Genomic DNA, 15,616 nt, shown 5'->3' on the forward strand with positions numbered 1-15,616 from the left:
GGCTATTAGCATGGGGTTTGTGCAGTGGTGGGGTCCAAAAATTTTAGTAACAGGTTCCTATGGTGGTAGGATTCAAACTGTGGCATAGTGCCAATGGGGCTGGGCGGGGCACAACGGGGGCGGGGGCGGCCATTCCAGGGGTGGGGCATTCCTGGGCGGGGCTGTGGCAAGGACGCAGCCACTGTGCCGGTCCTTGGGCGGGAAACGAATGCCGGTGCACCTCCTGCTACACTGCTTCAAAATTCTGCGCGCTACTGCTGAGAGAAGGGGCGTAACTAAGGCAAAAATCACGTGGCAAAATCACCAATTAGTAACCCCCTCTTGGCACACACAAATAATTAGTAACTTACTCTCGGGAACCTGTGAGAACCTGCTGGATCCCACCTCTGGGTTTGTGAAACACTGCTTAATACAGAATAAAACTGTTCCAGAATCACTGCTTAAAGTTTTGGAACATTCCAGGTTTTTTTTAAAAAAGCCTGAACTATATGAAAATTTCTATCCCCCCCTCAAGGAACTCTGAATAAACATGTACACTAGCCTACATTTTCCTCTGTATGTGCTACATCCACACTACTAGCTATGGCCCCTTTCGTACATGCAGAATAATGCACTTTCAATCCACTTTGAAGCTGTATTTTATTGCGCAGAATAGCAAAATCCACTTTCAAACAATTGTGAAAGTGGATTGAATGTGCATTATTCTGCATGTCCGGAAGGGGCCTAGAAGTGGGATTAGAATATAGACAGGGATATCAGCAAGTATGACAAGAGAGCTAAATAACCATAATTATTTTCCTGTAAGGCCAATATTTTAATGAAAAACTTGTTCAAATTAATATAACTATAGCATCTATCCAAAATGACCTACTTGAGTGGAATTATTAAATACCCACCTGAAGAGCTGTTCAGTGCTGGGCTCTGAGACAGGAGTTGATCATTATTTATGGTCAATGTAGCACCTGCTGACTGATTACTGATAGATGGTGTGGTCAGTCTTAGGTTCCCATTCAGTTCATTACCTCCAGAGGAACTGTGCTGAATAAGATCTTGACCTAAACGGAAAATGGAATTTATGACTTGCTGAAGATAAGCACTTGTTTCTGCATTTTGTCAATTCAGTATTTTATAAGGATAAAATAGTAAAAGGGAGATTAAATAACAATTTAAAGATCAGGGGTTGCAGCTGAGGAAAATGGTGCCCAGATCTCACTCTATGTGCCACTCCCCTCAACTGGGCCCCTTCCCTGAACTCCTGGAGTGCATGACAGGGGTGCAGTAAGGCTGGCCTCATCGCCAAGCTTCATGTGGAACTGAGAGTGGGGCCACCCCACTCCCAAACTCCACGTAGTATTTGGGAGTAGAGTGAGCCTGGCTGGCTCTGCTCTCAGCTCCATGCGGAGTTTGGAGGGATGGCCAGCTGTACTGGTCACGTTCAACTGCGCCCCTTCTGCAAACTCAGTGGGGAGTTTGAGAAAGGTATGCAGTTGCAGGAGTGTGCATTGGATCCCCCCCACACACATACCTCCCCGCTATTCCATTGTTAAAGAAACATTAAATCCAGAGTATGACCCACCCAGTTCTTCCACTGGTGAACAGGGGAGGAGGCTATCCCCTTTGACCACTAAAATGACTATGCTTGAGATCATAGGACTTGCATGGACAAAACGAACGTGGGATGGTAGCTGAAGAGGGGAACTGGGTGAGATTGAATGAAATAGCTTGATAGATCCAATCCCAGGGATCCATGGAATGGAACAAAATCTTTAAAATATTTTGCCATTAAAGAATGGCAAAACCCCACAATTAAAAGGTCCTAAGAGAACAGCCACTAAGGGAGGAAGAATTATATGCTAAGGAATTCAAATACTCGATCCCACCTGGTCAATGTAAAAGTATTTGTAATTCTCTTCAATATATGAAAGGAAGAATGAAGATAAAACATCTAGAAGTTCTTTAGCAAAAGACCCACTACAGCTGAAGGTGTATAACTTGGTCTGCTAAGGCAAAATGATCAGGTTCTCTCATAAGGAGAAGAATCTGAGGGGAGATGACAGAAGATCTGGATTACAGACAACAACTATACATGAGCCAGTACTTCAAAAATCAGGAAGGCAATTCTAATATCAATCTTCCACTCTTTGGCCAAGAAACAGAAAGGCCCCTTCCACACATGCAGAATAGTGCACTTTCAATCCACTTTCAATGCACTTTGCAGCTGGATTTTACTGTGCAGAATAGCAAAATCCACTTGCAAATAATTGTGAAAGTGGATTGAAAGTGCATTATTTTGCAACCCACTGTTCCCTTTGTAGGAGTTTTAATAGCGGGACGCCATCTTTATTTTAATTGATACAGAAATTGGATGCTGCTTTTAAATTGTTTTAATATTTATTGTTTTATCACTGTTGTAAACCGCCCTGAGCCCTTTGGGGGAGGGCGGTATAAAAGTAGAATAATAAATAAATAAATAAATAAAAAATTGCGGAAGGGACCATAGTTATGAGAAAGTTCTACAGCATTCAGACAGCTCAAATCTAAATACTCTAATAGGTGCAGTTCAGAGATAATGCAAGCTAAATATCCCACGTAAAATAAGTCCACAGATAAAACTGGAATTCCTTTTGATGTTTTCACTGAGCATGTTTCAGTGCCAAGAACACAAAACACAGCGGATTAAATAGTTAACAGTATGACTAGATTTTTAAAAAATCATGTATGCATGAAGAAATTAATTTTATATTTTGTGACTTTTTTACTATGTAAAGACAAGCAGTTTTCACACCAGTGCCCACTCATTTCTTTGGTGATGAGAAGTGCTACAGTAAACACATCAAACAGAGCTCAAGTTTAGATCAGGGATCTATTTCACACGCATATAGTTTTTCCTCCGGATCTTGGATTTATGTAATTCTCGGTTGCAGCTGTTGTGCTGTTACGTCATTTTATTTTAAGATTCTGTATTCTTTTTTAAGAACAGTACAACAATAGCGTTTCTACTCTTACTAATGACAAAAATGAGAAAAATGTTAAATCTGCTTCTTGTTACAATTACATTTAAAACTCCCAGCTACGATGAGGAAAAAAGGAGACATATGTTTACCGCCACTGCTTTCTAAGCAACCTTCAGAAACAGAGCTATGTTTTTTCTTGTAGATTTTCATTTCACCTACAGCTACATTTTACAGAAAGATAAGGCTTCCACTTTTAGCAGGCGAATAATAAAAGGTTGCTATACTTGCCAGAAATGGTGAGGGTAATTTCTTGGGGGCTTCCTGATGAATTTGTAGTACTGGAACTGGACGCATGAGCTAAAACATGACTCAGACTTGAATTATTTATGGTCAGGGTAATCTCATGTTGACCACCTGAGGTTGATACCATTCCCTGTGATGTCATAACCTGAGTGAGATCCTGTGAACCTAAAACATAATGAGCATGAAAAGTTCAATACCCAAATTAGTTATTTGTTAATATTTGATACTGTTATGATCCTTGTGATATGCTAAGTACAGGATTGGGAGCAATCCCAGGAAGGCAGCCTATCTATCACAGTGGCAGGACAGCACCTAGGAAGATCCTGTCCGAAGTGGGAAATTACAAAGTTTAACATAAAGTGGGAAGCAGGTTGTCATGCTTCCATTCCCCCAGTTTATAGAAGTTTCTTAGTTGCATGTAGCATTATTTAAGAACAATAAGTGAAACATTTTGTGAGGAGCCAGTAGCTGCAAAATAACTGAAGAAATATGACTCCTTCTACTCTCTAGCCTCCGTGAATCTCCAAAACGTATTGGGATTTGATCAAATCTAGTACGGAGAGATTCCTTGGCGGGTTTCAACAGCATTACAGCCTTCCGAACAAGAAGACAATGCTGCCACCCCGAGGCGTGACCGCATGTGAAATACTCTTGACAAAGACCTTAATGCCTACATTTGAGAAGAATTCTGCATCCACTGTTTACACAGATTTAAATGCTAAGGCAAACAAACAACCCTCCCCTCAAATATTCCTGAACTTTGAGAGTATTTAGGCCTGATTTCAATTTAATGTATTTATTTCCTTGCTGGCTTTCCTTGCTGGCTTACAAATCCAAATTTTAAAAGTGATTTTGCTGGGACAAAAGCATTTAGCTACAGTTTGTGACTGGAAACATAGCCGGTGTTTCCTTTAAACTGGGCTCTCAGCTGCTACGAATGCAATGTTAACGTGCCAGTGATCCGCAGTCTGAATGAAGGCAGCATGAGCATGCTAACATTGCAGGGAGTCACTTTAAACATGCAAATGCAGGGAGTCACTTTAAATAAGATTCTGAAACATACAAAGTCTGTCCTGCCAGGATTACATTTAAATCAGCCCTTAATCTAAACATGCAGTTATTCAGCCATATTTTTGCAGAACCTTGAGGGCGTGATGGACACCTGGAATTTCCTACTGGAGTCACAGAGAGTCGATGATATTAAATGGGCTACCAGGGCTGGGGTAAAGATGCAAGGGAAGGGGCTGTAGCATCAGGTTGACTGTAAGGGGCCAGTGCTGGCACTACTCAAACCATAACTGATCGTTAGAGGAATTCTGGTGACTGAGATGAATGGAGGCACAGGGATATAGCATTCAGTGATGTCAGGAAATGCATTTTTTTAATTCCCTTCCGGTAAAAGCGGGAGAGGTCAGCGAATCGTGCTTTCGTTGACAGGCCCTTAAAGGGACACTCAAGCATGATATAAATTTCAGTGCATGCACAATGTGGGGGACAGCACAGGAGGAACCTATACGAGGAACCATTGTGTTGTCCCCCACCTGTTTGGTGCACCTTCAGACACAACACAAGGCAAGAAGAAGAAGAAGAGGAGTTTGGATTTATATCCCCCCTTTCTCTCCTGCAGGAGACTCAAAGGGGCTTACAATCTCCTTGCCCTTCCCCCCTCACAACAAACACCCTGTGAGGTAGGTGGGGCTTTGTATTTGAGTCACGAGGCAGTCATCCAAGCTCAGTCCAAGGAGTTTCAACAGGGGGCCCTCTTTGTCACATAGCTCAGACTGGGTGGGAAGTTCTTTGCTTCATGCTGAAACTCTTCACTCACTGCCTGGTTCAGGCAGGGGAAAGACTGATGGTCTCTGATTACCCCAACGATTGAGGTATCTTCTTCTTAATCCATGGCCATCTGCAATTCCCTTTGCTCAAGTGTACTTGGGCAGAAAGACTACTAAATGAAGGGGAAATTCCTACTTCCCAGGTAAACTTGCTTATCCTGCCTACCAGGCCAAGCAAGTGGGTCCTACTCGTGTGTCAAGGGAAGAATACAGATTTTCATTACAGCATATTTCACTGTATTTATTCAAAATCTAAACATTACTATACAAAAAAAAATACCGCTTCGCATTACGGAACAAAGCACCCACCGAAATAAAATACAAACCAAGGTGTGACTTAACTTTATGGATTCCAGGTGAAAAGAACCCCTTCCAATGGAAAGAATGTGTTCTACTTACCAGCAGTGCTAGCAGTCAGCATTGATTCCTGCTCAGATATAGATCCGATTCCACGGTCATACCTTTGGCTGGAAGAAGTAATATGTGGGCTGCCAGCGACAAAACCCTGACAGCGGCTGTATTACCACATCTTGCTTCGGCACCGGAACTGTCTGCTGCCTGGAGGGATGTGTTCTGAGTCGACAAATTGGGATCCCCGGTTAACTGCTGGGTTAGTACATTGCCCTGTTGTAGTGTCTGCTGTAGAAGGCTGGGATCAATCTGAAAAGCAAACATGGATATGGGACATTTTCCCATGAAATTTAAATGTTGGGTGGAAAACATTTTTTCCAAGCTGGATACTTTTAAGACATTATGCTACTAACAATGGTATCCAGCACTGTACTATCAATAAGATATGTGTCGCAAAAACATTAGATCTACTACTGATCTGCTGCATAGGCTTCATGCTTATTAGATGATAACTAACAAAGAAGCTATTGGATTCAGTCACAAATCTAAGTTATAAGACATCATGTGAATTTGAGAAGTTCCACTATTTTTTTTCAGATTTAAGATACCACTTATGATTAGGAAAATAGGGTTACATTTACTTGTTATTCGTCAAGTGGTCACCCGTGTAGTCACACATGGGTACAGTGCATATACAGGCTTACTGTGGTTTTCAAAGCTCAAAAACTGCCTAAGGGTACTTTGTACCCCCCTGTTATGACGTTTCCTCCTTTTCCAGCATGATAAAGAGGGATCAATAAAATCATCAGGTCGAAATAAAGAACTCACAGCAGGGGCAGGCTGGATGACTGTGCAGATGTCCATTCAATGGACAACAGTTACAAGAAAGTGTGATCCTGTTTTCATCAACATAGCACCTGTGCAGCCCCACATGGGAAAGTAGCATGTTGATTTACAGTCTCAGGAAGGCGAGAGTGAGCCCTCAGCTGAATACAGACTACAGAACCACTCTTCTCACCACCATGTCTATGGCATCGAAGTCTCTAGAAAAATGCTCAGTGCATGATGATGACCATGTTGCAGCCTTGCAGATGGAATCAATGGAGAGGACACCGTAAGAAGCAGCTGAGGTGGGCTCAAGTAGAGCCAGTGTGAAGTTGCAACAAACAGTCAATTCATGCTAATCTGAAATACATTGGAAGGATAGCTTCCTGCAGCCAAGCTGGCGCCTAAGAAGGGCTGAAAAAGCGGTAAGACATTGGTCTCCAAAATGGCCCACACTGGACTTATTGTGAAGGTGTCTTCTCCATTAGTGGGGCACAGTCATCAAAGCTGGTTGAGTCAGGCCCCCAGTAGTTCAGGCAGGGCTATGCAAATGTGTGTAGTATCTCCTTGGCACCAGGGGACCGGTCTCTCCAATTTGGATAGCCCTGACAGTTCAGCCAGGTGCTATTATCATAGCTCCTGAAGGTAAGTGTTATTTTTAGGAGAAAATTCCAAATTCCCAAAAGGTTTATTTCTGTCCAAACAGAAAAAGAAGCTCCCTGCAAACATCTAGGAAATGTAGAACTTGCTCCCTTTCATCCTGTGGTTGTAGATATAGCACCAATAGAGTGATGTTCTGGTGTAAGTGTAATTTGGATGTTACCTTACGGAGAAATTGGAATGAGGTTTGGAGAACTACTCTGGTGTCAAATATATACGGAAGAGAGGGTTGTGACATAGTGCCTGGAGCTCAGTGACCCTTCAAGCTAATATGATGGCAATCAGGAACACTGGGGTATTTTCAGGATAAAAGATAGGAGGCTCATGTTTTAAACTTCTTCTTCCAAAATGTAATGAAACTAACATGGTGAATTTGCCTTAGGTGCAAACAGGTGACATACAGCAGTGCGAAATGTCATGCTCTTTGCCAAGGCACAGGAGGCATTTTTCATGGTTATTTGTATGTGTTGGGGGTAAGGACTTTTGACCCAAAGGACTTCCATTTCTTGAAGGAAAGTTAATTTACAAATACCTTTTAAAATTGTCAACAAAAATAACATCACTAGCCAGACGGGCGCTTAGGAAATGGGAGTGAATGTAAATCCCCTGTCAGGATCTTGACTGATATGTACATATTACGCACGCAACGCATTGCCCGTACAACAGTACGACCTTTCATTATGTAATCCTCAAACAGTCACAACTCTTCTAAGCCCACTGATGCCAATGGATTTATAAAGGTATATCTGAGCAGGATTGGACTTTAAATTCTCAACCTGAACCTACTTCTGTGTTATAAGAAAAGATAAATGGCAGGAGAAACAGCAACACAGAATATGTTTTGCAACAGCGGGTTCATAATTAATAGAGTTAATGATGGCCTGCAGAGTTTCTCAGCACGCTGCATAATCCATCAAAACACAATCTATCAAAACAAGTCTCACATTTTGTTTTCTAATATTACACAGTAGTGATGTAACCTATAGCAAGAACCTTCACCAGTAAACAGGAATACTTGAGAAAGGAACATAGTAACTGATCAGCGCAGAACTCATTCCCAGAGGCGTACAGGCATAAAATGGCGCATGGGGGCAAGGCCTTGTTTTTGCACTCCCCCCCCCCCACGCCCTCGGCCTCCGATAGAGGTGCGGAGCACAAAAAAAAGGCCTTGCCCATGGCAGGCTCCCAGCCTGGCGTTGGCTGCTGCCCCCCCCCCCATCAGAGGCCGGCCAGTGAGCCAGAGAGGCCCAGGGGGCACATCGGCGCGCGGCTAGAAAATGCTGCTTGGCACCTCCAACTTGCTTTGCTGGCCTAGAGCCTTTTCCGCACGTGGGCCACTGCCTCCTTGCCCTCACCAGGGCTGGGGTAGCAGGAGGCGGAGCACGCTCGGAGGGGACTGGCTGGCGCGCCCTTTTCTTTCCTCTGGCCAGCAGGAGGAGGCTGTCACATGGCTTCCCACGCCAGAGGGACTGCAGGGATAAGCTGACCACCCATTTTGGCCTCTTCCTCTTGTGGAAGGTTTTGGTCTGTGGGGGGCGATTTTATGCCCCAACGTGACCAGATAGGTGGCACCCGTGGACAAGGCGCAATCTCTGCATGTCCCTCTAGCAGGTATGCTAATGCCTTATCCCATAAATAGCTCTGAGAAGGATGTACCATATCAACCCACCTGCAATGTAATGTTGTTAATGCTGGTAGGATCTATTCCAGAAATCTGAACATTTGGTCCAACCAAGTTAGCAGCAAGCTGTAACTGTATTCCTTCAAGGGTTGCCAAACTACCATCCGTCAAGGACACAGTTAAATCACCACCAGCTACCAAAGAAAACAATATTTTAATTTTGTTAGTATATTCTTTGTTCCCCCAACAAAAGTGCTAAAAAGATACACCTGGTATGGCTCAACATACATAATTCTCACACAATGAAAAGTACATAAAATAACAGTTTAATATATCAGTGACCAATGTCTCACACTGATATAGTCAGAGCACGAACAAAACTAAGTAATCAGCATCAAACGTAAAAATATATCCGCAAAATATTTATACATGGTTCTATTTTTCTCCTTGAAATTTCTCATCTTGCTAGGCAGAAGAGCTCTTCTACTGAAACACTCCTATGATTGGGAAGCTCTTCCAGGTGCTCTTTCTACATCTATGACCCTGCAGCTCCAAACTCACTACTTTGACCCTTTTTTGGTTGATGGGGTAAACAATAGTTCTCGCTTCCTACATCACTTATGGCCAAAATCAGAGGTTGAAATCTCTGAAAACTAAACCCCAAATAAAAAGCAACCATTTTTACCTGACATAGAAGCAGGAAGTATAGCCTGACCCACGAGACCTTGCTGAAGCAAATTTTGATCAAATTGTGCTGTCAGAACAGAGTTATTCATGATGAAAATATTGGGATCTGTTGAGGATGAATTGAGAAGATTTACAGGCTGTAGCCCCTCAGTGGATGTACGAGGCATGGGTTTCCTGGGCTTCTTGGCCTCTGGCTTAAAATGACACTGTATGTGGGTCTTCCTACGTCCAGAAGTTCGAAACCTCAAGTCACAGTGAGGACATTTAAAGGGCTTCGCTCCTGTATGCAGGCGCATGTGGACTTTTAGGCTTCCTTTCGTAGAAAATGAATTGCTACACACATGACAGCTAAAGAGCTTCTGGCCTGAAAATGTAAAAAAATTGACAGAATGAAAACAACAACTCTTTACTTTTCAGGATTTTGTCTGAACGTATGGATTTTGCAATTCCTTTTTACAGAGACATGTTTAGATGGGCTCTTTACTCTTCTGTACAAATTATTTGGGAGAGACATATGGAGTTGGGTAACAGGTTCCCTGCTGATCCAGTCTCCACGAAGCCAACTTTACTGTGAACAAATAACCTGACAGATTTGAAAGCAAGAACTCTTTGGCCTTGCAGAATATTATCGCTTTGATGGGACAAAATGGTGCTGTTTTTTAATTGATTTAATCTGAGGGACAACAAAAGAACTGTCTATGGCATTGCTCTGTAAGACAGTCTGTGTGGGCTAGTGGCTAAGACAGTGAGCTGTGGGACATATGAAAACAGGACAGGTGTCCAAACAGGACTCAGCTGAATTTTAGTTTGTTTCCCCAAATCTATCGTATTTAAAAGGGAAAGACAGAACTTTTTTTTTTTTTAAGGTGACGGGTAAAAACATTCTCTAGGCCTTTGAAATGTGTATTTTTATTTAAAGGTCATTACTGATCCATGGGGCCTTGTAAATCTGACAGCTGCCTTTGATAACAGACTTCCCTTTGTGATACACCTCTGAAGATGCCACCCACAGATGCAGGCGAAACATTAGGAACAAGATCCACCAGACCACGGCCACACAGCCCGGAAAACCCACCAGAACCAGTTGAATCTGGCCGTGAAAGCCTTTGACAAGACAGTTTCAATGTTATCATTTATGACCCCATTTTATGTGAAAGATTCTAATGGCCTCCAGCCTTTGGCTGCAGACAATAAACTTTATTGTATCGTATATCCAGTACTGGGAAATACTACCATAGGGTTTTTGCTTTTTTAAAAAACTACAACAACATCCAGCCCAAGCTGCAGATAATAGTTCTCATGAATGTATTTGGTTGACTCAAATGTTTATTCCTGCCTGCCAATTACCACTACCTCTTTAAATAATATTATCAAGGAGAAAAGACTGCAAACGCTGCTTCAATGGATTTGAATACTGAAATTTCTTTACACAATAGTTTATAAAAAATTGAAACAATCATAACAAAATATGAAGAACGTTCTTCTCCTCATCACTAGGGATTACAAAATTGGAAGAATTCAAGATATTACTTAATGTGTGAGTTCGACATGCACAACTAACCAGAGTAGATTCTATGGTGCAAAACTCTCTTCCACATTCAATTACATTTATATTATTTTCGCCAGTATGAATACTTTAATACTCGGAGCAATAAATATATATATATATATATATATATTAATTACTATCTGCTTAGAAAAATTCAGTGAAACAAACATGTCAATTTCAATGTCCAATAAATCACATTTCAATAAACGATCTGATCAAATTGATTTTTAGTCTTTGGACTTACGTTCTTTGACTAGAATTTTCTGTAATGAAACATGATTTATTAGGTAATAATTTGGAAATACCACATTTGGAAATACTCATGGCCTTTCAGTTATGTCTTTCAACTGTATAATAATAATAGCACAATAAATAATAAATTTTAATGCACACCTATGCACAGAATTACACCTACACAACTTAACTATCATCATTTTGGGAGACAGAAAGAAATAAAAGACTGCAAGGACACCATTCAGAAAGTTCCTTAACATTTTGGTTTGAACTGAATGAGGGAGGGGAATCTCTTCACCTCTACAGTCAAGACTGCCCTTCATAGGAGGGCAGAAAGAAATCTGGCTGTTCGACTGAAGTGGTAGAAGTTTCCAAACATAACTCTGTCCAGCTGCAGATGCCATATGCAGAAAAGCACAGAGATCACACAGAAGAATCTTTGGCTGATTTCGCATGGGCCAAAAACAGCGGAGTGAAAATGGTGTGGAAACCCTTTTACACCGTTTTATACCCTTTTACACCATTTTCACACTGTTTTCACACTGCTGTTTTTGGCCCATGCGGAATCAGCCTTTGTGTCATCTGCAAACTGCTCTTGAAACTTTGCTGAGTTTCAAAAGAAGCTTCCAAAGTGGAGCAACCTTCACTACAAAGCAATTCAAATAGCCCACTGAGTTAATTATGGAGTTCTTCCAATTGTGACTAATGTGAGTTAAAAATCAGCTATAAATAACATGCTTCAAGTGGAATCATTTTTTGTATGGCATACCTACTTACCTTACTAAGTCACTAGGTTTTTTAAAGCTTTTTGGGCAATAAATACAACAATTGGCATATTTTGGCTCGGCTTCCATTTCTGCCTGCTTGTCCTTGATTTCACTGATTCTATCTTTTTCTGCAGCTGATTGGACAAGAACTTTTTCAGAAACAGTTGCACTTTCTTGGGGTCTAATTTTTGCAAGTTCGGCTGTTTCCTCCTCTGTGAAAGTGATGACGCCAGGCCTAGATTTTCTAGAACTGGTTCTTTCAGAGTTTTCATCATCTTCTTCTGCACATTTAAACAGACAAGAAATAATGTTTGTTAGAACATCAAACGAGCTTCTCAAAAATGAATGAAACATCAACCTGGTTACTAATAAACAATTAACTACAAAGCGCAAATATTTCTATGCTGGCCTGTATGGCTCCTCAGAATCATGGCATGTTCCCTACCAATCTGCAGGTACATACCAAATGGTATACCAATTTCCTATCAAGGTTGTCTTCTAGTAAAGATAAAGGCAGTCGATATTCTGCACAGAATGTTGAACCAAGCTGTCTGCTAAGATGTACCCGTCAAAAGTTGCTCACCTCCTGCTCCTGTTTCTCCACCTGCTGCTGCTGTTGAAGACACCGTTTGATGGTTTTTCATGTGTTTTTTGCAGTCAGCTGTCGTTCTAAAACTTTCATCGCAAAAAGGGCACTTATACGGTTTCATGCTCATGTGGGTCGCCATGTGTCTGGTAAGACTACCATTAGTAGTGAAAGATGTGTTGCAAATGCTGCAACTGAATGCCTTAACTCCTGAAATAAGAAAAGCGACCAAAACCAAAAACGAAACACAGACTTTTAGGTTAACTCCATACACACAAGAGGGTTGTTAGACTAACAATGGAAACCTCAGCAAAGTTATACTGTTCTATATTTATTAAAGTACATTCACTAGTCTTGGTCATATCTTAACACACATATATCTTGCATGTATGTGTTTATAAGAAAAAGCCCAAAAGTGCTCACTTTGCAAATAAAATTAGGGACAACTGACTGGATAAATGCATTTGTATGCCAAGGGGAAGTGTAGATGTGCTCAGTGTAACATGAGAACCACCCAACTTACATGCTAAAATAATCAAGTTCATACTGTATACAGATTATGTGTGCATTCAATGTACCTTGTGAACAGGACTGCTGGCACAGAGCAATCCTGGGCAGCGTTATTTCAGCCCAAGCCCACTGAAAATCAGTAACTGAATTTCAAATGCACTGAAATCTACATATGATTTCACAGTAACACTCTGATTTACAATATTTCCAATGTGATTCCTACAAATGTGATGAAAGCCACTAGTTTGGGCAACTTTTGAGAGGGATTACACTAATTTATAAATGGTAGCTCTTTCAACAGCTATTACCTCAATAAGTAAATTATGCTTAAAGGAAATATAATTCTAAGTTCCAACAGTGGGAATAGCTATTTCTGATGTGCAGAGGCTTCTCAGCTGGTCAGTGCTGAAAACAAAATGACAGAGTAGGACCTTGGTCCAATACTGAGACATAATTCTCATGTTCAAGTGAGCTGCTTTAGGAGACACAATGTAACAAGCTAAAATAGTTAAGCAAAGAAACTGAATATCACAAAACACATTATCACCTGTATGCGTCTTTTCATGGGATTTAAGAACTCCAGAAGAAACAAATCCTCGGCCACATAGTTGACATTTATATGGCTTCTCCCCAGTGTGTGAGCGTACATGTTGTTTCAAGTGACTGGATTTTTTGAAACCCTTGTTACAATACACACACCTGTTAAAATGAATGTTTGCTTTGAAGAAAATGGACAGATCTGATAATCAGCTGTACAGAAGTGCAAAATCTTGTCATTACTTTTGCCTAAGACAACGGTTGACATTATCATATGTAACTGCAGTTCTTGAACTCATAGCAGCTGTAATGTTATCAGGCACATAGAACCCACTTCATATATCAATTAACCTGGACTACTACAATTTAGAGAATTTGATGCTAAATGTTCTGCTTTAACAAACTTAGGGACTACTACTTTTGTAAAATAGAAAAAAATAATAGTTTTGATAGGCAATGATACAGTAAGGAGTATGAAGAATGAGAAAAATAGAAAGACTATAGGAAACTTTGTAGGGTCAGCTTCTTTCTCCACCCCCAACTCTTAGAAACTTTTATATACACATGCACCCTTTGGACCAATCTATACTCAGTTCAAGGAAAAGATCTAAATTTAGTCAGTAGATGTTAAGCGAAAGTTAAAATAGCGTGCTTCCGCAATGACTATGAGCATTATAACTCATTTTTACGCAACATTTGTCAAAACCATGCACCAAGAGATACTCCCAAGACCCAGTACAATATCAGGCATTTACAGATGGAGAGGACAGCTGCCACCGTCTGCCCCTCCTTCCTCATCCTCCTCTTCCTTCCTTCCTTCCTTCCCTTCCCTTCCCCTCCCCCCCTTTCCTTTCCCAGGCATTGAAGCTGACCAACCAGACCAAGGCAGGGGAACACCTTCCAGTTGGCAGCTTCAGCAATGTGGAGCAGGAGTTTGACCCCCCTGAGGGTCAGATATCCTGGCAGCTGGCTCATGGTCAACGCAGCCATCCATCCATTTCTTGGTCGGTAAATGAGTACCTAGCTCATCGATAGGGGGTAAAGAATAGCCGGGGAAAGCAATGGCAAACTACCCCACAAAAGAGGCTTGCCTATAAAATCACTTCTCGCAGTGGTACCCCAGGTTCGGACATGACTGAAGGGGAAACTTTACCTTTTTTACCTATGTTGAAAAAAGGTATAGAGTGGGTTCTGACAAATGTCAAGTTAACAGTTCCAAATTTTCTCATACACACCTGTACTTATCACGTTGTTCAGAAAAAGGCAGGGCAGTACCCGTAAAAATGGGGCTGACTGTTGCCTGCCTCTTGCACGACACACTGAAGGGCCTCAGCAGTGGATGAAACAATTTGGGAAGCTGGGGATTTTTTCACCCCCATCTTCCTTCCCTCATCTTTCCCAATCAGCTCCTTTATCAGAATGGGCTGAAAATGCTGGAAACTTATTTTACCTCTGATGCATTCAGACCCTGGACTTAAAATAGATCACCTGTTCCCTTTGTACATCTACCTTCATTTTCATTCACATGCTTTCAACTTTCACATGCTTTCAACGTTCAATATATATTTAAATATATTGTATATTATAAATATATATATTTATAAACAAGATTTACTATTTATAAACGAGATTTACAAAAAGTAGAGTTTTGCTATCAGAGTGATCATCCATCTTCTGACTATATTTGACCTAGTGCTAAAGTGTTTTCAGAGGCCCCTTCCAGTATTAGTCCAGAAGGGAACGTAAATTCCCTCAATCCTCTTTTCTGGCTATTGTTTGTGTTGGATTCTCAAGATTCAAGACAGTAAAAACTTTAGCTACAAAGTGCACTGAAAGTGGATTGAAAGTGCATTATTCTGCATGTGCGGAAGGGACCAGAGTTTTGCACACCAGAACAAGAAAGAAAAAAGAACAATCTGATTTTATTGGCTTTTTATTAACCCTGAAGTAAACCACACTTTAGGCTCTGCTAGGAACACTAAAAGTGAGCGATCATTTCCTTTCAGTAGCTACATACCAAAACCAATCGAGAATTCATACAGACCTGTAGGAACGCTTGCTTTGATCCTCATTATCTTCCAGAAACTGGGGGCGCTGAGTATGCAGCTCAAGTTCTTGTGCCTGATCTTGTATCAGACGAGTAGTCTGGAATTCAAATAAGTTAAGAAAATCATCAAAGACCTAGGACCAGCAGGCA

General features: G+C 41.2%; 1 protein-coding gene across 1 annotated transcript in view; it reads right to left on the reverse strand.

Annotated features, from left to right (window-relative positions):
• Positions 1-15,616, reverse strand: part of ZNF236 (zinc finger protein 236) — a gene marked incomplete at its 5' end in the record, with an annotated part of 71,171 nt that overhangs the window by 14,583 nt on the left and 40,972 nt on the right. Inside the window, 12 exon segments of the mRNA XM_048508529.1 lie at positions 897-1,055; positions 3,243-3,422; positions 5,492-5,573; positions 5,575-5,634; positions 5,636-5,752; positions 8,598-8,743; positions 9,235-9,603; positions 10,773-10,878; positions 11,793-12,067; positions 12,370-12,582; positions 13,430-13,581; positions 15,464-15,564. Of these exon segments, the coding sequence (XP_048364486.1) occupies positions 897-1,055; positions 3,243-3,422; positions 5,492-5,573; positions 5,575-5,634; positions 5,636-5,752; positions 8,598-8,743; positions 9,235-9,603; positions 10,773-10,878; positions 11,793-12,067; positions 12,370-12,582; positions 13,430-13,581; positions 15,464-15,564 (1,960 nt within the window).

Source organism: Sphaerodactylus townsendi, linkage group LG09 (genome assembly GCF_021028975.2).
Source record: "Sphaerodactylus townsendi isolate TG3544 linkage group LG09, MPM_Stown_v2.3, whole genome shotgun sequence".
Lineage (NCBI taxonomy): Eukaryota > Metazoa > Chordata > Lepidosauria > Squamata > Sphaerodactylidae > Sphaerodactylus > Sphaerodactylus townsendi.